General features: G+C 50.2%; 1 protein-coding gene across 3 annotated transcripts in view; it reads right to left on the bottom strand.

The window, feature by feature from the left end:
- CHST11 (carbohydrate sulfotransferase 11) overlaps positions 1-22,782 on the bottom strand; it is a 265,297-nt gene that overhangs the window by 122,763 nt on the left and 119,752 nt on the right. For all 3 annotated transcript variants that reach the window (XM_045467217.1, XM_045467218.1, XM_045467219.1), the window contains exon 2: positions 15,550-15,635. In XM_045467217.1, the coding sequence (XP_045323173.1) occupies positions 15,550-15,635 (86 nt within the window). The remainder of the gene's footprint in view (positions 1-15,549; positions 15,636-22,782) is intronic.

Below are 22,782 nucleotides of genomic sequence, written 5' to 3'. Positions count from 1 at the left end.
AACCCTGGAGTGAGCCCTGATCTAGGACTCAGCTGACCCTGGTTACGGTTGTGGCCACTACTGCTCTTGGTATACAATTACACACCCCACAACATGCCTGGCACTATTCTAAGCATTTCATTGCTGCATCTTTCCTTAGTCCTTGGAACAAACTTCTGAGGTATGTCCTATGATTACCCTTACATGGACAGATGAGGAAACTGAGGCACAGGAAGGTTGAGTAACTTGACTAAGGTCATCCAGCTAGGGCTGGCAGGGCATCAGCTCTAAACCAGCACCACACTCTATGCCCTCCCCTAGCTTAGACTTGAAGTTCAGCCTCGTCTTATTCATGGAGAACTTGCTTTGGGGGACTCACTCAGTACCCTGGGCCTCCTTCTCTTTGCATCTAGGGAGCAGGAGTTTCGAAGGAGCCAGACTTTAGCACAATACTTTGAGAACACTTGTAGTACTATAGAACCATGAAGGAAAATCCCCACATATGTAACACCACGACCTCCAAATATGCATCCAGTCCTTTGATGTACTGACAAAATATAGTGGGAGCACCTCCCATCCACAGGAACCCATCACCAAAAAAAGCATGATGGAAATTTCAGGTGGTGTATATGGTTGTCAAGGAGACGCTTACAAATACAAGGATTTCGGCTCCATCCCGGCCCATGCCCTGGAGGGGTGGGTGCCACAATGAGCCAGTGGCTTGACCACCAAGGTTGCCGGCTCACAACTTAGATTCATTGCACATTTTCACGGAACTTCACTTTAGGCTCAAAGCCATCTCTTCGTGGAGGCAATCTTACCACCTCCGTCAGCAGTATCCTCATGTTCCCATATCCAACAGACCGCTGCGAGATTCCGCTTTCCTGAGGTGACCAACCCAGCACCTTCCAGCACCTTCCAGGTCTCTCGCAAACCCTGGACCGGGGAGCTCATGGACCAGTCTCCTAACGGCCACTGTAACAAAACCCTACAAAGTCGGGCAGCTAAAGATGACACAAATGTATTCTCCTACCCTCTGGAGGGTCCAGGTGCTGGCAGTTCCTTCTAGAGGCCACCTGTTCTCCTTGGCTCATGGCTTGGTCCTCACATCACCCTGACCCTTGCTTCTACCCATCATCACATCTCTATCACCTCACCTCCGTTGTGACTACCCTAAAATGATCTACGATAATCTTCCCTACTTAAAATCCTGGACTTAACCACACCTGTCAAGTCCCTTTTTGCCATGTGAAGTAACATACTCACAGACTCTGGGGATTAGGGTATGGACCTCTTTTGTGAGGCTGGTTCTGCCTATCACAGTTTGGAAGGCAAGTAACTCCAGGCTCTAAAAGGCTGTGAATGACCCTGCGTCAAGGGCAAAGTCAAGGACAGCACCAGAGAGGAAGAACAGGTATCTGCTCTGGTTCCCTTAACTCCTGCGGTACACATTCACGTTGGAGACTGGCTTGGCTTTTATTCCCCTAACAGGTCCTTTCCCTAGGTCACGATTAAGGTGTAGCCCCCACACTGGTGGCTGTAATCTGTGGCCTTCCCAAGAGCCCACTGTGAAAAAGCCCAGAAGCACTGCAGCCTTCCAAGGTTTGCACCAGGTTTGGACCTTGCTATTGAGCAAGTTAAATTTGAACATCCAAACTGATAAAGATGAGCAGGCTTTTCTTAGGCTCAAGAAAGAAAAGCCTGCGCTGTGCTGTGCTGCACTAATCCGATAACGAATGGCAACAATTTGCCAGGGGCTGTTTTTGGCAAGGCCTTATCTTAAGATGTTTATCACTTCTTCCCTGGGACTGAGTTACACCATGATGGGGGGGGGGGGGGGAGGGGGGGGACTCCCTTATCAATAGCAAAGGCTTCCTTCTCCCAGCTCCTGGTTCTTATTTCAAGATTACCTACCCCTGAATCCCAATCATGTTTTTCTTTTCAGCAAAAAGAAAATTGCAATGTTATATGCTCTTCTCTAATCAGACAATGAACATACCAACCAACACAATAAGCTCATTTTGCCACTTACTCGAGAAAAATGGCACTTTACTCAGAAGGGGGAAAAATCAGTTCCTTTGGATCCTTCTCATTAAGAAAGGGGTTGGCAAATTATCTCTCCTGTATGATCTCTTAAGATCTCAGTTTCGAAGAGAGCGATGAATCAGCCAATTTTTTGGCACTGGTTAAAGGCATGTTGGAAAAGAAGGCTATTGATTAACATGAGCTTTGGAGATTATCTGTGGATTTCTATTTCGTATTCAATCCCTTTCCCCCAGGACCGTGAATAATTGGATGTCAGCTGCTTCTGAACTCCCCACGTATCTGCCAATTTCTTTAAAAAAGTCACATTTCTTTTCAGACACCAGCTCATTTATCCTGTAAACTGGAGAAAAACCTACTGAGGCTGAGATTCTAAACTAAGATTAACCAGTCTAGGAATAAGAGAGACCCAATGCAGAGAGCAGAAGGTTGGAGGTACCCTTTGTGAGCCCGTCTAAGTGGTGACAAAACACTTTTGAGGGACATATCCCGAGACAGCCTCCTTATTTCCAAATGTCACTCTAGCAATTTCCCTACAAAATGAGATGAGGCTTTCAGCTGCTGCATCAGAAGTACAAGGCTGCTGCAATGAGGGTGGACGGCTGGGCTCCCTTAGGAGCTAAGGGACCAGCTTTTTTGGATTCACATTTGTCCCTCTGTAAAGATTATAAGCAGTCCCTTCTTTTTTTTTTTTTTTTAATTTTTTTTTTCAACGTTTATTCATTTTTGGGACAGAGACAGAGCATGAACGGGGGAGGGGCAGAGAGAGAGGGAGACCAGAATCGGAAACAGGCTCCAGGCTCTGAGCCATCAGCCCAGAGCCCGACGCAGGGCTCGAACTCACGGACCGCGAGATCGTGACCTGGCTGAAGTCAGACGCCTAACCGACTGCGCCACCCAGGCGCCCCTAAGCGGTCCCTTCTTAATGGACTTCCAGCTTGCTCTTGAAAAGTGGAATCCAGAATGTTCCACCTGCAAACTCCAAAAGCTTAGGGTGAGTTTATGTAATTCCTTCCCTCGGTGACAAATGGGCTGCAGGGGTGAATTAACCCTTTCCTACAATTCCCTCCATCAGCTACTGCTGGTAAACAGGCCCCTCTAGAAGAGAAGAATGAATTGGGGAGAAAATTACAGATAGTCCCTGTGCCTAGGCCGGGAAGTACTCAAAAAGGAACATCCAAAAGCAGCCTCCCACCTCTTAAATCCATGGGAGTATCTCCCTGCAATTTCCCTGTTTCAGGCATCATCTCTGGCCTGAGCACCCTTGTTCCTGGTTCAAGGATGCTCTGTTGACGCAGGAAGGGGCTGAGTGAGTTTCTGGGAGAGGTCTGGAAGCCAGGAAACAGAGAGAAGCTGCGGGCTCGGGATGCGGGCGCACACAGCCCCCGTCATCCTTCCTCCTGTCACTGCATCCTGTCGTGGAGCTGGGACAGGCGGGACCTCAGGACCCAGCCTCCCCCAGGGGTGCCTGGAGCAGCCGATGTCTTCCCCATACTGAGTTCCAGCTGGCCAGCTACCGAGAACAGGCACGGAGCTGGCTCATTTATGAACTCCCACTGGAAGAGGGGCTTTTCACCTGTACCTCAGGACCAGTGAATTGGGAATCAAAGGAGTTCAGGTCACCCACCCAGGCCAAGAACTGTTACACCAGCCGCGCCAACGGAGGGGGCCTGCCCCCCGGAGCAGTGGGCTTCGGCATTGGATTGAATCCTGGCTCCGCAACACCTCACCTAGACCAGATGGCCCCGCCCAGTTTACTTTAACCACGGCACCGCCTCTCTGTGCCTCAGTTTCTGCAGCTGCAAACTGAGGAATGATGCATTTGAAGGGCAGTAACAGGTTGTTTGGATGGGAGGAACTGTAAAAGCCACAGGGCAACACAAGCTTTTCTTCAGTCAGTTACTGGGACCCAGATTGTGACGATCATTTGTTTCAAAGGGAGACCAGTGGGGAGTTTCAAAGAAAACATAAAGGCAAAAAAATGTTCACTGGCACATTTGAGAGCGTCCTGCTGGCGTCAGTCCCAGCACTTGACACAAGGCAACTCCTTAAATTCTCGTAACAGTTCAAAGAAGCAGGTACTGCTGTTATCCCCATTACACGGATAAAGATACTGAGGCACCCAGCAATTAGGAATCAACCCAAGGTTCCTCTGCCAGGAAGTATGGATTTAAACCGAGCCGGCCTGATGGGGAGAACGCGGTTTTCACTGCGGTACCGTGTGGCCTCTTTAGCTAAAGGTAAATAAATTCTTCTACTTTCCTGGTGAGGGGATTGAAAGCCCTAGGAGACTGAGATAGTTCCCCAAGATCCTATTGCTAGTAAGTGAAAAAAGGCAGAATTTCAACCTAGAACCTAGGGCTCGAAATTCCATTCTCTTACTACTAAATCATTTGAGATCTGCTGCATGCGGAGCTCAGGGGGTGGGGGAGGATGACATCTGAAAATGTCATTTGGAAATAAGGGCAGCAGGGAGGGGAGTATGCAGGGCTCACGTTGGGTTCCTCCTTCTTGTTTCTTAACAAAGTGAGGTCAGGAACAGCCCAATCCATGAAGAGAACAAACTTGAACTCTGGCCACCCAAGGGAGCCCAGCTTACCTCCAAAGCCTGCAAATCCCCTTTGCCCCAGGGTCACGGCATCCAGGAAGGCCGGAGCTGCCTTCTAAAAGCACTGCAGGGGCCTGCACTCCCAGGGCACTTGGCTCGAAGCCACATTTCTTTCCCCCCTGAGTTGAGCCCATTAGGGATATTTAATGCATCCAGAGGAACTGCAAGGCTGGCCATCAAGCTAGCCTACCTCGGGACTCTGGGTCCCGGTCACTGACAAGCACTCCATGCCACATAAACACAGCTTTATTTCCTAAGTTTTCCGAAAGCAAAAGCGTGCCAGGCTCTGGGAGAGATAAGGACCTCTTCTGGCTTCCCCGCCTGCAAAACGCATGCACCTGTCCCTTGCTATCTAATCCACCTTGTTATCAATGCTTCTTCTGGGAGCCTCAGGATGGGGCCGTTTGCTCAAGAGCCTTCCTCAGTTGCATTCAGCAGACCAAGGCTCTGCATTTCTAGCAAGTTCCTGGGTGATGCCAACACTGCTGGTCCAAGGACCGGTCTTCGATAGTAAAAGCCCAGAGCAGTGGTTCTCAGACGTGGCTGCACGCTGGAATCAACAGGGATGCTTTTACAAAGCACTGACGCCCCAGAAACGCGGATTCAGTGAGTTGGAGGTGTGGCCTGAGCATCGGGATTTTTAAAATTTCCTCTTTTGATTCTAAAGTGCAGCCCAAGCTGAGAACCCCAGCTCTAACAGACAGAATTCCCTTGTAACGGGGAGAAGATGATCTAGCTCTACGGAGCTCTGTCTTCCAAGTGACCTGAACTTGGACTTGCTCATTTGTCCCCAGGGATCATTTGCTCCTTTCTGGCTTTCGTGCCTGAATAACAATCACAGCAACAAACAGCAAACAGTTACACTGGCCTCGCTCAGGGCCAGGCACCCTTCCAAGCACTTCACATGTCTGGATTCATTTAATCTTCACCAGAACCCTATGACGTGGGCGTCAGTATTATCCTCATTTTGCAGGTGAGGAAACAGGCACAGAGAAGGTTAAGAAGCTTTTCCAAGTCACGTAGCTGGCAGGTGGTGGCCCCGGGACTCTAGCCCACGTGGGCTACTTCCAAGGCCCGTGCTCTTGACCACTTCTAGGCTGTGTGGCCTCAGACACTCCCCTTTGTCTCAGAACTTTTCCCCAAACACTGGGACAGGACGTGAGGCCTGGATCCAAGCAAGCACTGAACTTGCCCACCTCTTGAGAACAAAGCTCTGCATTGGCAGGATGTCATTACACCCATGGATAGATCTGTGGATGTTCCTGCAGGGAACATGCTGGAGACGGAACAGACGGTCAGAGCCATTTCTCCAATACTCAAAATGACTGCCAGACTGCATATTGGCTCTTTTGTGGCTTTAAAACCCCTGATTTAAGATGAGGAAAAAAGAAATGCTGCAAAAAGCCGTTTTAGGCAGCACCAGAGTCTGCCCGGGCGTCACACCCCTGTGGTAAGTTCCAGAACGGCCAGCTTCTTTCCAGGGCTGCCCAACACCTGCCAAGGCTGGGACACAGCCGACCTGGCAGTGCCTCTCAGTGTGGTAATGCAGATATCAGACAGTGGAAGATCAGCTGGAGGCCCTGGAGCTGCAGACCTTTCTAGAAGTCCTTTCTACAAGGAGCTACAGAGGAACCTGTGTTTTGGCAAATCCTTGGCCTGCTTGTTCCAACTAGAGGGGCGTGGGTGGGGCTGCCCGCCCAGGAGGGACAATGCTTTAGTCCCTTGAAGGCACGTCCTCTCTGCTCTGCTGGTGCATAACCATGCGGGGAGGGTGGAGCCATCTGTTGCCATGTGCCACCTCTCCTGTGCCCTTGCTCAGGCTACACACACACACACACACACACACACACACACACACACACGGAGAACACCTCATGAGGGGGCAAGACAGAGACGGAGGTAACATTTCCACAAGCCACGGAACGCTAACGACTGCCAACAAACAGCCAGAAGTTGGGCAAGAGGCATGGACCAGATTCTTCCTCACGGCTCTAGGAAGGAGCCAGCCCTACCAACACCTTAACCTGGGACCTCTGGCCTCCAGCACCGTGAGACATGAAGTTTCTGTTCTGGAAGCCGCCCAGTCTATGGCACCCGAGCAAGCTACCTGAGTGGGAACCAAGGGGATGGGAATTTTAGTTCTACTTCATTCAGTGCACATTTGCTGAGTTCCTATTTGTACCACATGCCGTGGAAGAAGGAGGGAAGAAAGAAACAGGGCTGGATGTGGACTAAGTATTGAGGGAGGGTGAGGTCTGGCTTAAGCAATCCCCCCACCCCACCCCTGTATTCCTTTCAGTCTCCTTCAAGCACCCGAGCCCTGCATCCATTCTCTCCCACCTCCCACGCTGACACATGCTGGCTTCCATGCTGCTTTTCTAAGCGTCAGCCCTGCCACAGTCCTCACACTTTACACCGTCAGGAAAAATGTGTTCAGGGGAGACCTAGGCATCGGCTTAGCTTGGAGATGTATTTCTGGACCAGATATCACCGGGCCTCATGAGACCTCCTGCTCTGATGGTTGAAGCCCTGATCACCTTCTCAGCATGAATGTCCACACCAGACTTGCTCAAGGCACGGGCGGGCAGCTCCCTTCACTGCCGAAACACCTGCTGAGCCCCTCTCTTTGGCAGCTGGCAGGAGATAGCCACTGGGTGAACAAGACACAGCCCCTACCCTCAAGGAGCTCAAGGCCCGTAACATCATTTCAGATGCATGGGATATGTGAATCACGATTATTCCTGGTAGGCAGCACCATTCTAGAAGGACATTTAACCTGAGCTTGGAGAGAAAAAAAAAAAAAAAAAACAGGGAGAGCTAGCTTCCTGAAAGAGGTTTCACCTAAGCAGGAAAGGAAAGGAAAGGAAAGGAGAAAGGAGAAAGGGGAAAGGGGAAAGGAAAGGGGAAAGGAAAGGGGAAAGGGGAAAGGAAAGGGGAAAGGAAAGGGGAAAGGAAAGGGGAAAGGAAAGGGGAAAGGAAAGGGGAAAGGAAAGGGGAAAGGAAAGGGGAAAGGAAAGGGGAAAGGAAAGGGGAAAGGAAAGGGGAAAGGAAAGGGGAAAGGAAAGGGAAAAGGAAAGGAAAAAGGAAAGGAAAAAGGAAAGGAAAAAGGAAAGGAAAAAGGAAAGGAAAAAGGAAAGGAAAAAGGAAAGGAAAAAGGAAAGGAAAAAGGAAAGGAAAAAGGAAAGGAAAGGAAAGGAAAGGAAAGGAAAGGAAAGGAAAAGAAAAGAAAAGAAAAAGAAATCAGCATTGATTGAACAGCTTGCCACGAGTCCAGAACTTTCTCTGTACTTTCTGATTTAATCTTTGATAACTGAACTGTTGGTATTTTGTTCCTTCTTTACAAAGTCTCCGGGGCTGGAAAGGCTTCAACTGTTTGCCTGCGATTTCACGGTAATTAGTGGTGAAGCTGGGGCGGAGACCTTGCTCCCCACCAGATCTGCAGGCCAACTTCACTTTCGGGAAGAGAGGAGGATGGGGATGGGGGGCAGGTGATATCGCCCACCCCCACCCAGGGCTCTCCAACAGAGAATCTGAGAACAAGCCGGGGCTTAGTTTCAGCCCTACGCATCCGACACGGTTCAAATCCAATTGGCTGAGAAGCTACCTGAGTTGTGTCATTTACAGAAAAATCACATTATGTAGAGGCCTCCTATAATTGGGGGTAATTTAGGAAATAACTTTCCGAAAATGGCAGATTTTACAGCTGTGTTACCATTTGGAAATTGCCGGGGGTCATTTTGCCACTCGGATGCCCTTCTCTGGTGGAAATGGGCCAGACTGTACTCAGACAGACTGACACAGAAGAGCCCCATTAGGGCACAGAGCTCACGCTCTAGATTTGAATATATTGGGTCAAATTAGGCTCTCTGAATCAGAGCAACTGCCTCTAAAGGCAGGCCGAGTGAAATGCGGATGAAGCCATTCGCTCAGCAGCATCACATTTACAGCACACAGAGAGGGGGATCCTATTTCCTAGCTATTATTACTGAAGCACCTCGCCAGGGACTGGGGGATGATCAACATTAGCGGAGGAGGTCTCTAAACTTAACGGCTGTATCCGCCGCGTTCCGTGGGCTGACTGTCCAGGCACACACACTCACGCACATGTCACGTCCACGCGCGGAAGCACCCACGGCCTCATCATTCACTACACCCGGCTTCTTAATAACACAGTCAACCAGCCACAGTCATCAAACTTTTTAGGAAGTGCTCACCATGAATAGCTAGTAGCTTCCGGGCAAGAGGAAATCATCTGTCTTAATGTTATTCAACAAAATTCCAAGTGTACATCTGCCAAGTCTCTGAGCCTGCAGCACAGGGGCCCAGCGTGGCCCAGACCCCCTAAGAAAAGTCCCAGGTCACCTAATTCAACTCGGCCTGCTCTTGGCTACTGATGAACACCAACTCTTTCTCGGTACTGTCTTAGGCGCTTTGTATACATGATTTTGAATCTCATAAACTTGCAAGACTGTATTGTGTTCCTATATTTACGGATAAAGAAACCAATGCTGGGAGGCCAACCTGGGCTGGGATCCCCCAGTTCCTTCACGCAACCCATTCTCTCCTCTGACCCAAATCGTGTCTGACTCTAGAGTCCCCATCTGTCCTGGCTTGACTGGAAATCTGACCTGGACGCCTTCCCCGGTTCAAAACTAATGGAGCCACCGGCCATGGTGAAGGAGGCGGCTTGCTGTCCCTGGTTTTTGCAACGGGCTCGCTCGTCTATTGTAATTTGCAATTAATAATGAAGCATTCTCCCAAGCCCTGTGTGTAAGATCAAGTTCACGTAATAGTTCATCTTTGCCAGCCAGCTGCCGTTCTGCTAGACTGACAGTAAGTAATATCTTTGCATAAGGAGCCAGTCCACAACTAAATCAATTAATCCCTCTTTGGCTGGTAGACAGCTGTTGGGTCAAAACAAGATAATTAGATGGACTCATCATTTACCAGGTGGTTGGTAATGAAGGGATTAATTGCCCAGAGTTGGCGGCTGTACGATGTCTGTTCTTTCTTGCCTTCTCCAGTGTGTCTGACCATTATTAGCACCAGTCTTAACCAACAGTGTGGAGGGCAGAGAGCCTCTCCCGTTGGCTCCTTCACTGGAAAGCCAACACTGGGGCTGCTCCTTCTGAAGGGCCCATCGGATGCCCGGCACGGAACAAGTCTGCGTTCTCCTCCTTACGGGGTCCAGAGCCGAGTGGCTCAAGTGTCCCTTACACAGGGTCCTCCCAAGTCCCTGCCTGGGGGCCCCGCCTCCTGGGTTTGTCCACCCGGCGTGGGGTCTCCAACACTCAGGGCCTCGACTCACCAACCTGCCAATGGAGCACGAGGGCATGTGATCTCCGTGAGGCTGAGTGCTCAGCACGGACACAGGGCCTTTGTAACAAACGACAGGGAGCCGCCTCGGTGCGGAGGCTCTGAAGCGCTTTTCCCGGAACGGGCTATAGGAGAATCAAAGAATCGAAGAGTTTTGAACTGGAGGGACCGCTATGGGCCTGCCAATCCAGTGCTTCTGAACTCTGCAGCCCATCAGAATCACTGGGAACTCTGAAGACCACCGATGCCCCAGCCCTATCCCGGACCCACAGGTAAAATCAGAATGTCTGGGTGAGGCCTGGGCACCGGCCATTTCGTCAAAACTCCCTGAGTGGTCCTGATGTGCAGCCAGGGCTGAGAACCCCAGAACCAGCCCATTTTGTAGACGAGGCCGTGCTCTGCCTCAGAGGAGCCCGCGGTTCACAAGCGGCTTGACTCAGAAGCGGCAGCCGGCTGGTCGGTCGTACACAATCTCCTGTGGGCTCCTTGGGACCAGCCATCCTACTGGCGGGTGAAGCCTACACCCACCACCCGGGTGGGCAAGCCTCATCCAGCCGGCACCACCCTGCCCTTCCCGCCTTCTCTCAACCAGCTCCCAGCAGCTCCTCACTCCAGTTGCAAACCCCTCACCGTTCTCTGAATGTGCCACAGACGGGCCCTCCTGGGGCCCCCACTCCTGCTGTTCCTCCTCTCTGTGATGCTGTTCCCTCTTCTCTGTCAGGTGAAGTCTGACGCGTCTTCAAAGACCTAGTTCAACCGCCACCCCCTCTACAAAGCCTCCCACTTGCCCCATACTTTGAAGGGTTGATGACTCACTTCTGATTCTCCCATAACTGAAAAGCTTCTATCGTACAGCACGTATCATGTCTATTACCTACGTGCCTCTCCTCCCCATGTGCTTTCGCTCTGTTCACCCCATACATGTGTGCAGAAGAAACAGAGTTGGGCAAGCGTTGCTGAGAAAGCTATTCAGGTGGGTGCTAGAACAGCTCCCCCTCCCGACCCCCTGGGATAATTCAAGCTTTTATCAATCTAAACTTAAAGACCCCAACTTCCCAATCTCACCAAGGTGCGCTATCCCATGGCAGAGCTCCTGAGGGCGATTCCTGCTTAGCCTGGCTCCAGCCCAGAGAGAAAGGCCTCTCCAAATATCAGGTTCAGGAAGCAAAAAACAAAACTTCAATTGTTTATTGGAAATCTATGCCTTCCATAGCACCCCACAAGCCTTGGCCCCCAACTTTGGGACTTTTACAGCTGTCCTGAGCACACCCATCTCAGCTTGGGTCACTAAGAAAGAGAACCTCAAGGAAGCATTTTTTTTCCACCTGGAAAAGAGAACGTGCGAGGCTCTCATCCTCCCACAATCTCGCTAGGTCAGATGGGCCTGGCTCTACCATATTTAGGGGCTTTGTGACCTTGGCAAATTGCTCAGTCAACTGAACCTCAGTTAACTTATCTGAAAAATGGGGTTCAAGCTAGAAACAATGAGATATGTATGGAAATGCCTCGAATAGCGTAGTGCAGTATAGTGAACGTAGATGATACTTTCAATGAATAGTAACTTTTCTTCCTTTCTGCCTCCCCTCCCGCCTTCTCTCCCTCTTTCCATCCTTTGTCCTGGAGCCTACCTTATAGACAGGTAAATTCACTTTAGCACACTGAAGACTGGACGCACAAGGGGCCATCAAACAACATAGAACTCAGGAGTGGCCTCAGGGATCTTGCCAACGCTTGGCATCCCCGGAAGCTTTTTTCCCCTCTTCCTGTTAGATCCTTTTTTCCTCAAGCAGTTCACCCAGAACCCAACTGGATCCCTCACACACGGACTGGCCCTTACACAGCCTTAGGAATGCCCGCAGACAGTTGCATCCGGTGCATTCCTGCAAGCCTTCTAGACTCTGTGTTTACGAATTCCTGGTCAGCCCCCGGGCTGCGCATCTGTCTTCTCGGAACGTGGTAATCACAGAGCGAGGATAAAGGCTAAAGAAAGCACCGGGCAGGGCAGGGCCGAACCACATGAGTGCTGCTGTGAACATCTCAGGGAGCCCGCGAGAGGACCAGGAGGTGGGCGAGGCAGAAGGGACAGGCTGTCTCGCTCCCGCTGGCATTTGGGGGCAATTATGCCCTATTAATGGCTGACAACTTAGCTCTGCCCTGCGATGTGAGCTGAGCCGGGCCGGCCCACAGATGTGCTCGGCCCACAAATATGCAGTTGGCAACTCCTGAACTTTCAGTGACTTCACACCAGCTGATCTGATCAGCAATTACATTTTATTTTGGGGCCAGGGAGACAGCACAGACCAGGAAAATTATAAGACATCAGAGTGCAGTTTTGCTAAGAATATCAACTTTTTTTTTAACCAATTGTTGTTTTAACGGTTAGGGATTTGGGAGGCACTAAAATAAGAAAACCCTGGACACGACAAATCAGATGATGGCCAATTTTCCCAAGGGCGCCTTTAAGTCTTTGTCCCATAAAAATCTGGGTGTGATCCTGCTGTTGTTTTAGAGGGGAGATGGGGCAATTCCTGCCAAGGGAACTTTGCTGGCGACAGTGACTGGAGCGTGGAGATAAATGGATTTGTACTTCATCCTGGGTTTAAATCTTTACTCGGCTTCTTACTAGCTGTGACCCTATGCAAGTTGTAGAACCTTCTTGGCCTCAGCTCTCCCATACGTGAAATGGAGGTGTTATGCCTAGTTTGGGGTTTATTATGAACATTCGATGAGATGTTGATAAGCATCTAGATACCATCTGGTCCACAGCACCGATACACGTAACTAAGATGCTGCCTTCTTACTACAACCCTGGTTTCCCATCTACAATGAACGGTTCCTGTTTTCACTATCACATATCAAACCCAAATAACCAGGCGGCATAAAACGGGGGAAACGGCATCTCCAGGAGCAGTTTGGTTTCTAGCAACTTCAGGGTTTGTCATCTGCCTCCGTGATAATATCAGTCCAGGCTTAGCGGCTTCAACAGCTTGACTGGTGGGGAAACGCGAGAAGCCACGACCATGCCCAATTGGGTGCAAAGTTTGTAAATGTCTTGTGGACACGGAACTAACCTCATCGGGGGCGCCTGCTCCCTCCTCTCAACGCCCCGCCCACAGCAGCCCAAAGGATCAACAAGACAGTCTCTCCGAGAAGCGCCCCTGACTGTATTTGCGTGGGAATGGAACATAATTGCAGCTTGTAAAGGAAACCAGCCTAAGAAAAAACATCCCGGGTAACATCCCGAGGAAACAGGGAGATCTTCCTGCAGGGACATTTTCCTGGTTGTCAGAGAAGGGGGCCAGACAGCTTGCCCACGACATTCCTGCTGGAGGTGACTCACCCACCTCCAGCCTCGAGCATGGTTCCCAGGGTGGCCTCTCCAGCCCCATCTTCCCTCCCAGGCCCTAGGCTACTGCTAAATGAGCTTCTCACCCAGACAATACTCAAAACACCACCAGGAGGAAGAGATGACCTCCACCCAGGAAGGTTATCTCTCCTTTGGTGGGTTGACCAAAGGACTAAGCAGGGTCTCCTGTTCCAGTCAACTCGGGCCAACCCTGGGGTAACTAGAGGAACCAGCTATGGAAGGCTAACCACATATGCCCAGCTCACCCTTTTGTGCCCAGCACCTGGCACTTACAATGATGGGTGAAGAAATGAATGAGGGAACGAGTGAATGAATCCAGGAAGGAACAAACTCCAAAGGAGGCACAGAGCAAAATATATCCTCTCATGCAAACCTGCAAGGCAGGTACTCTTAGCACCATGTTATAAACGAGGGAAAGCAACTTCAGAGGGGCCAAGTGTCTTGCCCACACTCACGTAGCTAGGAAATGAATAAACCAGGCTTTGGACCCATGTCTGACTCTGAAGTCAAGGCTTCCAGTATGGAAACCACCCTCACGACCAGGATAATGATGAATGATGTTTACATAGCCCCTGACACAGCAGGGTTATTTTGGCCTCCCAACATTCCAGAGAAATGGACTCATCACGTACTCGAGTTGCACAACCAGTTGGAGGTGAGGTAGGGATTTGAACCTAGACTTTGATTTTCTCAATCGCAGATATTTGGGGGCACATGCTATAGGTCAGGCCCTGTGTTAGGGGCTGGGGATACAACAGGACACAGCATAGACCCGGTCCACGCGCTTCCTGTCCAGAGGGGTGTCTGCTTCAGAAATAAGCTCTTCCCACGACACCATATGCTGCCCATAGAAATTTCCTCAGGAAAATAGCGGTGCTTCAGCGGTTGTATTTTGAAAGGGAAAAGGATCTGAGAACAGAGCCTGTCGACAAAAAGATAGGAACGGTCTGCATCTCAGCAGCATGTGCTGTTTTCAACATGGATTTCCAGAATTCCTATCCTTTGTCGAGGCCGATTCCGCCTCTTCCTAAGGACAGGTGTGTGAACATGCCAGGAGACTTGCCTATAATAATCAGATTATCTGGGCACCAAACAAAACCCAAATATCAAATTCCCTGCTAAGTCACCAGAGAACCCATTAAGAAAGCCTCAGGCAATCTGAGTTTGCAATGACCTAGCTAATCCAGCCTCATCATAGTAGAACTCCAAAGCAGCGGGGCTGACGGGGAAGTGAATTCACCTGGTTAGGCCACCCGTGATGTACAAACTCGGGAGTCCATTTTTCCAGAAGGGAGTGCAAGTGAGAGACAAGGAAGATGTGCTCTTTGCAAGACTTCAGGGATTTCAGTACCTTTGAGGCCCAGGTATTATCTTCCTCTACCAAGCACCTTAGTCCACAGAAATACTGAATTAAGAATTTGATGCAAAATAAAGCACAGAGGCTGTGGCTAAAGCAGTGCATTTTTTTTCTTTTTTAACAGCAATCAAAGGTCAGATCATAGGCCACTAGTTGTTTACTATTTCCTGGCATCAATTGCTAATTAACGTTCCCAAAAGAGAACCAGCCTTATGGTCTCCACATCAAGACCCACACACCATGGAGGCCATCGCCATGGCGACCAGACCTCCTCCCTTTGCTCCTAGCTTTCCACGAGACACATTTCCTGGCGTGGAGCTTAGTTTGCTCACAGAAAAACTCTTCATGATCAAACTCAATTTATCATGAGGTGACTTAACAAAAAGCACCCCCACAAAATTCAATCTTGGTAAACTGGTACAGTGAGGTGGAATTCTTGGGGGCATCTTGGACTTTAATAAACTGGCGTGGGAGCAGGGTGGCAGGTTCATCCACACGTGAACTTTCTTTGGGGGTGCTAAGGGAGAGACTGCCCAGCCCCTGCGGCTCTACAGTTTCAGAGTCCCGTCGCTGGCACCTGTGACTGTGGAGAATCTCTAACCTGAGCAGGTTTGTCTGAAAGCTCAGTCCAGCACTACACCAGGGCATTTCTGGAATTCTTAATCCTTCTTGCTAGAACTTCAGAGCCATTATACAGAGAAAGGGTGACCAAGAAAGCAACCACCGAAGCTAAAATGCCAGGCAGTAGAAGGAAGTTTCAAATCCCTCAAGAACCAAATTTTGAAGTTTACCGTTCTCCCTCCCCCTCTCGCCACCTCCCCTCCAGAGATCGACGCACGGAGACCAAATCGAACAAGCGAGAAAGTTTCCGGGGCTTACCTGGGTTGGGTTGTAGAGCTCCTGCAGGGGGCTTCGAGACCCCTTACGGCAGCAGATGTCCACACCAAAGGGGTTCCTCCGCATGACTGAGGAAAGAAAGTGAAGGCTCATCAGAAATGAGCAACAAAGTCTTGTCTGACAAAGAAAAAGGCACAGAGGTGGGGGAAGAAGAAGCAGGTAGGAAAGGAAGACAGAGAACCAGTTTCTGGCAAAGCTGTTGTTCCTTTATCCAAAGGCATGTCTGCCCCAGTATTCAGGCATCTCTCCACACCCAGAGGACATAAATAATGCTCAACATTTCTTCCCAGCAAGTTTTTAAGAAAAGAGGACAGGCCTCTAAAACTCAGCATAATGAAGCAACTTACAAAAGGCAGCATAAAGTTGTTACAAGACAGTTCCAGCCAGCAGCACCAGGCTTGGTAGATTTCAAATTCCACAGCCTTCTCCCTCAATGATCCATTACAGCCTCTTATTCCTGGTCCCCGAGCACCTGGCCCTGGTCGCCTGAGCAGGCTGCAGCGCCTTCCCCCGGAGGGCTCTTCCCACGGGCTAAGTCAGACGCCCGGTCACCCCAAAGCCTCTTGTAAATTCGGTTATTTTTAATGAAAGTAGCAGGTCGAGGAAGAAAGGACACGGGTTTATGGTTCTAAACAGAGATGGAACTTAAAATTAATCAAAGAGGCAGAGTTAAAAGAACTCAAAAACCAATGGCGCTGAGGACACCACGACCTATTTCTTTTTAAGATTTCATTTTTAAGTAACCTCTACACGAACGTGGGGCTCAAACTCCCAGCCCCGAGGTCAAGAGTCACGCGCTCCGCCGACTGAGCCAGCCAGGCGCCCGCCCCAAGAACTAATTTTCAGGGGAAAAGAACTTTCTTTTTTCATTCTTCCTGTTCCGGGCAGTCTCTCGCAGAGTCTAACACCTAGTCACCTGTTGATAATTATTTGTTGAAGGGAGGGCGGCGTGGGGGAGGGAGGAACGAATGAATGAGCGAACGACCGTTTTCTTCTCCTGCAGGAGGCAATTTTCTTTGTGGAACGACATGGCTGGGGCATGGGAAGGACCAGGAAAGCGGACCCATCCACAAGCCTAGAGAAGTCACCGCTGTGTGCAGCAGCGAAGTGGGCTGCATTTTGTTCCCCGGAGCAGACGGCCTGGATGGGTAGCCGATTACTTCTGGGAGTTCCCCAGGTGAATCCACTCTTTCTCAGGCACCTCTTAGACTTTGAGCCACGTGGACACCCTCAGCGCAAACCATCGACTCCAGGAAACCGGAAGCTGCATTTTCTGTCCCCTTCTCCTTTACCCCCTTCCTAGAGCGGGGTCAGCAAACTCTTCCCGTAAAGGGCAAGGCAGCGCCTCAGCGTTGCGCCAGCCGCAGACAACACACAACGGGCGGGCGTGGCTGCGTGTCAACGCCCCTCCATTTATGGAGGCCGAAGCCTGAATTCTGGGTAATTTTCACGTGTCAGGAAGTATTCTTCTTCTTTTGATGTTTTTTTCAACCGTGTCACAGAAACAGGCGCTGGGCTGGCTCCGGCCCGCGGGCTGCAGTTTGCTGACCTCTGCCCTGGAGAAAGGTCCCAGGTATCGCTGGGGTCTGCGGGACCAGCCCCCCAACGCTCCCCGAGCCCCACGGCCCTCTCCGGGGAGGCGATCTGCGGGCCAGTGTCCATACATAAAAGCTGTTAGGATTTGACTGGGCTGCGCGGGGCAAACACTGCCTCTTTGTTCCTCCACGGCTGCCTCGACAAGAAGGGGGGAAAAAATCCACGTTGTGTTTTTCTTTAATTTATTGCTTCATTTTTCATTTCCACCCCAAACGAGGTAAACTGTTAAATGCACGCAAGTTGCCCTCGGTGCACAATGACATAGCAACACTTTGGAAGAGAAAAAACAGCCATAAAACTTGTAAAATTATGCTCACGCCGTGCGAGATTAAACTCTCCCCATGGCGGCAGACAGGCTCACCGAGACTGGGGCTGCAGACCGCCGCGGTGAGAACCCCACCGTGGAGTCCATTAAAAGTCAGCTTTTATGGGGGGCAGTATTATTTAATTGGTTTATTTTTCTAATACAAGGCCTTTAAAACGCTTTGACCGTGTGGGGCCCGCAACACGGGCCCTTTCCCAAGGCCGTCTGTCCTCGGGGCCTCCTCCAGCCCTGGCCGTGCGGGCTTCGTCGGACGCCCCGTGAATCAGCTTTGGCTTTGGCACGCCAGGCCACAAAAGCCAAAGGGGCTTTGTGTGCCTTTTGCGCGAATGACAACAGTCTCACTATTTATGGAGTGAGTGCTCATTGTGTGCTAGGCACTTGGTTAAGTGTAATCCTTCCCACAGAGAAGGAAGTACTAACCTCTCTGAGCCTCTCTTGACTTCAGCAACTCGACCAAGGTCAAGACCACGGAGGCGGAAAGTTGCCCTGCCAAGACTCAAACCTGACTGCTAGGCTCTTCACATCCAAATGATAGCAGTGGGGACCTACTGCGTGCCTGGGACACAAAGGAAGGGTTGGCAATTAGGCAAACAAGTGGTAAGTATGTTTATCCCACGTGTGTCTTAGGAAAAGTGGCATCAGAGAAGGCTGAGCGACTGATACTCACGGATGGTGGCAGCCACAGTTTAGAGAACCCTCACGGTGTGCCGAGCAGTTCACACATAAATCTGCACAGAAGTCTCACAGGGTGGGTACCACCACTGTCCCCATTTTATGGATAGGAGTAACTGAGGCAGGGGTAGGTAACTTGCCCAGGTCTTGCGACTAGGAAGAGGTGAAGACTGGCTTCTGACCCAGGCAGCCCATGCTCTCAGCTGCTGCCATGCTGGGTTGATGGTCAAGTGCCAAGTTTCCTCCTGACCTGGCCCAAGACTGGGTTGGCTGGCCACTTCTAGGACAGGCGATCTAAAATGTAATCTGGTGTTACAGGAGTCATTGTGATGATGTGATATGAGGGCCAGACTATTAACTAACAGTTATTAATATACTCCATTCATCCAACACACTTTTCTCAAGCACCTACATATGATATGCCAGGCATGGGCACGGGGGTAGAGACCCTCTCCACCTCATTCACATTTTTCCCCGGTGCTCGGCTCACAGTAGGTACTCAAAAAAGCTTATAAATGAGCTAGGATTAAAGGCTTCCTTTTTAAAAAATATTTATTTATTTTGAGAGAGAGAGAGAGAGAAAGAGCAGGGGAGGGGCAGAGAGAGAGGGAGAGAGAGAATCCCAAGCAGGCTCTGTGCTGTCAGTGCAGAGCCCGAGGCGGGGCTCAATCCCAGATCCCACGACTGTGAGACCGTGACCGGAGCTGAAATTGAGACGCGTAACCGCCTGAGCCACCCAGGTGCCCCGTAAGGCTTCCTTTATAAGCACCGGACACGCTTTTTCTGCTCCACAAGGAAGAAACCACCAGTAGCATCAGCATTTTTTTTTTTTTTAATAAAAGGTCTAGTGATCAAAAGCCCTAAGAAAGGAATCCCCGAGGACATTTAACAGTGGCCTTCCGCCACCCACCCACCACCTCAAGTTTTATTTAGCTACCACACTTGCTTTTTTTCCTTTCTAAACTCTAATGAACGAAATGCAAAACTGGTTTGTAAGAATCTAATTGGTTTAATTTACGGCACAATTTCTTGGACCCAGGACGTAGTCCAAGATACATAAATGAAGCTAAAATCAGAATCAAGCTCCCGTGTTTATTTTACTCTGATGAAGAGCACGTTGTTCTCAAGTGGACACTCCACTCACAGTAAAGTGACAGCAGGTGACAGAAAGTTGGCTCACAACAAAGGAACAGAGCCCGCCTCATCCATTCCCTGACCTTGCCTGTGTCTGGGGGGTGGAAAGGAGCTGCTGGATTGTTAATTCCAGTCGGATAACATCAAACCGAAAGGCTGTGGGGCCCTGGGTGGGAACTCATTTTTGATCCATTTCAGAAAACTGAAGATAGGTGGGATGCCCGGGGATTAGAGTCAAACTCCATCAGTTTACAGAAAAACAGTCAGAGTTGATACACTTGCCTCACCTCCCCAGGGTAGCTAGCAGCAGACCCAGGGCCAGAAGTCAGGTCTCATAAAGTACAGCAAGAGTTAATAATAATAATCATGACAACTACTATTTATTGAGAATTTATCACGTGCCTGATGCCTGACACCACGCTAAGGCTTTTTCTCACATTGCTTCATGGACTTCTCATAAAAACCCCAGAAGTTAGAAATAACGAATGATAATAATATCATTCATTCCCATTTTACAGTTGAGGCAACTGAAGCCCAGAGAGGTTAAGTAACTTGCCCAAGATCACACAGCCAGCAAATGGCACAACAAATGGCAAATTCAAACCCAGGCCTGCTTCCAGAAATGGTGGTCTTCACCACTGTGAAGCATTCTTATATAAAGACAGGCCATCTGCTTTGTAACGGCAGGACCCACAGCCTGCCCCGAAAGGCCACTACGTCACAGCTCTCCCCCTCTCTGTGGAGGTCACCAGGCTGGAGCTACAGTGAGCGACCATCCTGACCTGCCTGGGACTGAGGAGATTCCTGGAGCTCCGGACTTTGTCCAGGCTGAAACCAAGAGAGTCACAGGCACCGAGTAGCACCCTTTAGATTCAAATCCTGGTTTCACTATTAACCAGCCTTCGGGCCTTCGGTCAACTTCTTTTTATTATTGTTATTTTACAGAGAGAGGTACAGCATGAGTGGGGGGTGGAGGGGGAGAGGGAGAGGGAAAGGAAGAGGGGGAGAGAGAGAGAGAGAGAGAGGGAGAGAGAGGGAGGGAGAGGGAGGGAGAGGGAGGGAGAGAGGGAGAGGGAAAGGAAGAGGGGGAGAGAGAGAGAGAGAGGGAAAGAGAGGGAGAGAGAGGGAGGGAGAGGGAGGGAGAGAGGGAGAGGGAGGGAGAGGGAGGGAGAGGGAGGGAGAGAGGGAGAGAGAGAGAGAAAGAAAGAATCTTAAGCAGGCTCCACGCTCAGTGCTGACCTGGATACGGGGCTCGATCCCACGACTCTGGGATCATGGCCTGAGCCAAAATCAAGAGTAGATGCTCATCACACCCCCTTCAGTCAACTTCTTAATCTCCGAAACGCAACTAGACAGCAGTAATAGTGCCTACATCCTAGGATGGTTTGGGAAATTAAAGGAAAATGTAAAGTAGCCTGGTGCGTAGTATCCAAGCCTGGTCCATAGTATCCATGTGAAAAGTCACAGGCCTGGATCCTACAGCTGGCTCTCTTTGCCACCAAACAAGAGCCTCACTTTGAACCAAGTCCCCCCCGCCCCCCCTCCCGCGGACACTCAGATTTCTCCTTGGTGAGAGGCAGAGGTAAAACCAGGTGGTCTCTAAATTCCTGACATCTAAGCACAGGGCAATGGGAAGATTCCCTGGAGAACCTCGGGTTAAATGAGCCCTAGAGAGGTGCTGGGGGTGGGGCAGTCAGGTCGAAGGGGCAGGAGGTATAGACAGAGGGCCCAGAGGGCAGCCACGCACTAACAGAAAAGGAGGAGAGGAAAGTGTAGGCCCAGAAGGGTTTGGGAAGGAAAAAGCAACACCCGGCTTTGAGATCTATTTCTTATCAATTTCTGCCCAGTTTACAACCCCCCACCAAAGGCTGGCCTTCTAGTTGAAACGAAGAGGTTTCTCAAATGAAGAAATACCATCTACAAAGAATAATTAATAATACAAAAATCGGAACCCCCCCCCACCAAAAAAAAAAAATCAAACTCTGATATGGAAGCCCTGGGGGGGGCGGGGCACGGGCCACACCGGCAGTTGCCGGAACAAAGCCCTCTTGTCACGGTGACCCAGGGCCTGAAATGCCACAGGGAGGGAATCAGAGTGGAAGGAACCCAACCCTCTCCCAGAAGCACCCGTGAACCTGGCCTTCCGGGAGCACTCATATTCTTCTAGAGTTCAGCATCTCCTTTGGACCACCACTCTCCTTTTAAAGCGCGAAGGGAAGAAAAAAAAAAAAAAAAACCCGCTTTGAGTCACGCACTAACATCAGAACCCGAATGAGTTGTTCTGCCCAGATTTCTGGAAGGAATTTTAGGACCAGAGGAAAGAGGAGGAGAAAAGAAAACAAAGGGGAAGGGTGGGGAGGAGCAGGATAAGCTACTAAAGCTCCCAGGATTCTTGGACATCACAGACTGGCTTAGAACTGGCTCAATCCCAAGTAGTTCCCATAAAGCTGAGAAGGAAACAGAGGTACGTAAGTCCTCACAAACACGGCGTCTGTAGCTAACACATCAAACTTGTCTCAAACACTCAGGAATTTCTATCTCTGGGAGATTTCGTTTTATCTCAAGGAATCTGAGGCTCTTTGGGTCCAGTGTGTGTTCAACACATTTCGCAAGTCCAGATGGGCTCAGGTTTTTGCGTTCCCCGTTTGCTCCTGCCAAAGAATGAAGAATCAAAACTCGTGTCTGGAGTCAGAGGCGTTCTGACCACTCCCCCTCATTTTCAGAGGAGAAAGCATGGCCCAGTCAGGGGACAGGAGAGCCAACGTTCCCACTGCAGGGCTGGAAAAGAAGAGCCAGGCCTGCCCTACCCTCGGCCAGCTCATCCCTCACCTCTGAGTCCCTGGCAGCCCAGCCCCATGGTCCTCTCGTTGGCCCCCCTCCCCATGCCCTCTGCCCAACTAGGTGCTTAGCGCGTAACAGGTACTCAGCACATTTGCATCAAATGAATGAGCTAAAACAACAGGTCAGGTGATCTGAGGGTTTAACCAAAGACACTGTTTCTGTTAAAGGGCACCAGGTCAGGCCGCTTAGTACCAGCAGAAGAACAAAGAGAAGTTCAAAGTGTGTTAGCTGACATGCATCCTCAAAAATATTTAGTTATTTGGCTTTCTTCGTTAAAGGAACTAAAACAAACAAAAACACAAGGCAAAATTAGTACAATCCGTTCCAGTAGAACCGGGGTGTGCCGTCAGCGAGTTCTACAAGCACTCAGGAGAGCTAGCCTTTATTACCATCTCACCTCTACTCCTCACCACTACCCTGGAGGGCAGTGGTATCACACCCACGTCAAAGACAAACTGAGGCTCGGAGGGGTGGAAGAATTCACCCGATGGCGCAGCTTTGTGAGCAGCAGAACTGGGATTGAAACCATCCATTCTATGCACGCACATCTGTAGCATCTCCCCCACTCCTGTGAAATGAGCCTTATTAGAGCTTGTAGAAGCTGGAGCTGGAGGAGGCCAAGAAAAAGACAACCCTGAATATTGACC

This window comes from Leopardus geoffroyi, chromosome B4 (assembly GCF_018350155.1).
Source record: "Leopardus geoffroyi isolate Oge1 chromosome B4, O.geoffroyi_Oge1_pat1.0, whole genome shotgun sequence".
Taxonomy (NCBI): domain Eukaryota; kingdom Metazoa; phylum Chordata; class Mammalia; order Carnivora; family Felidae; genus Leopardus; species Leopardus geoffroyi.
The sequence above is the reverse complement of the archived record's forward strand: the minus strand, read 5'-3'. Positions and strand labels throughout refer to the sequence as shown.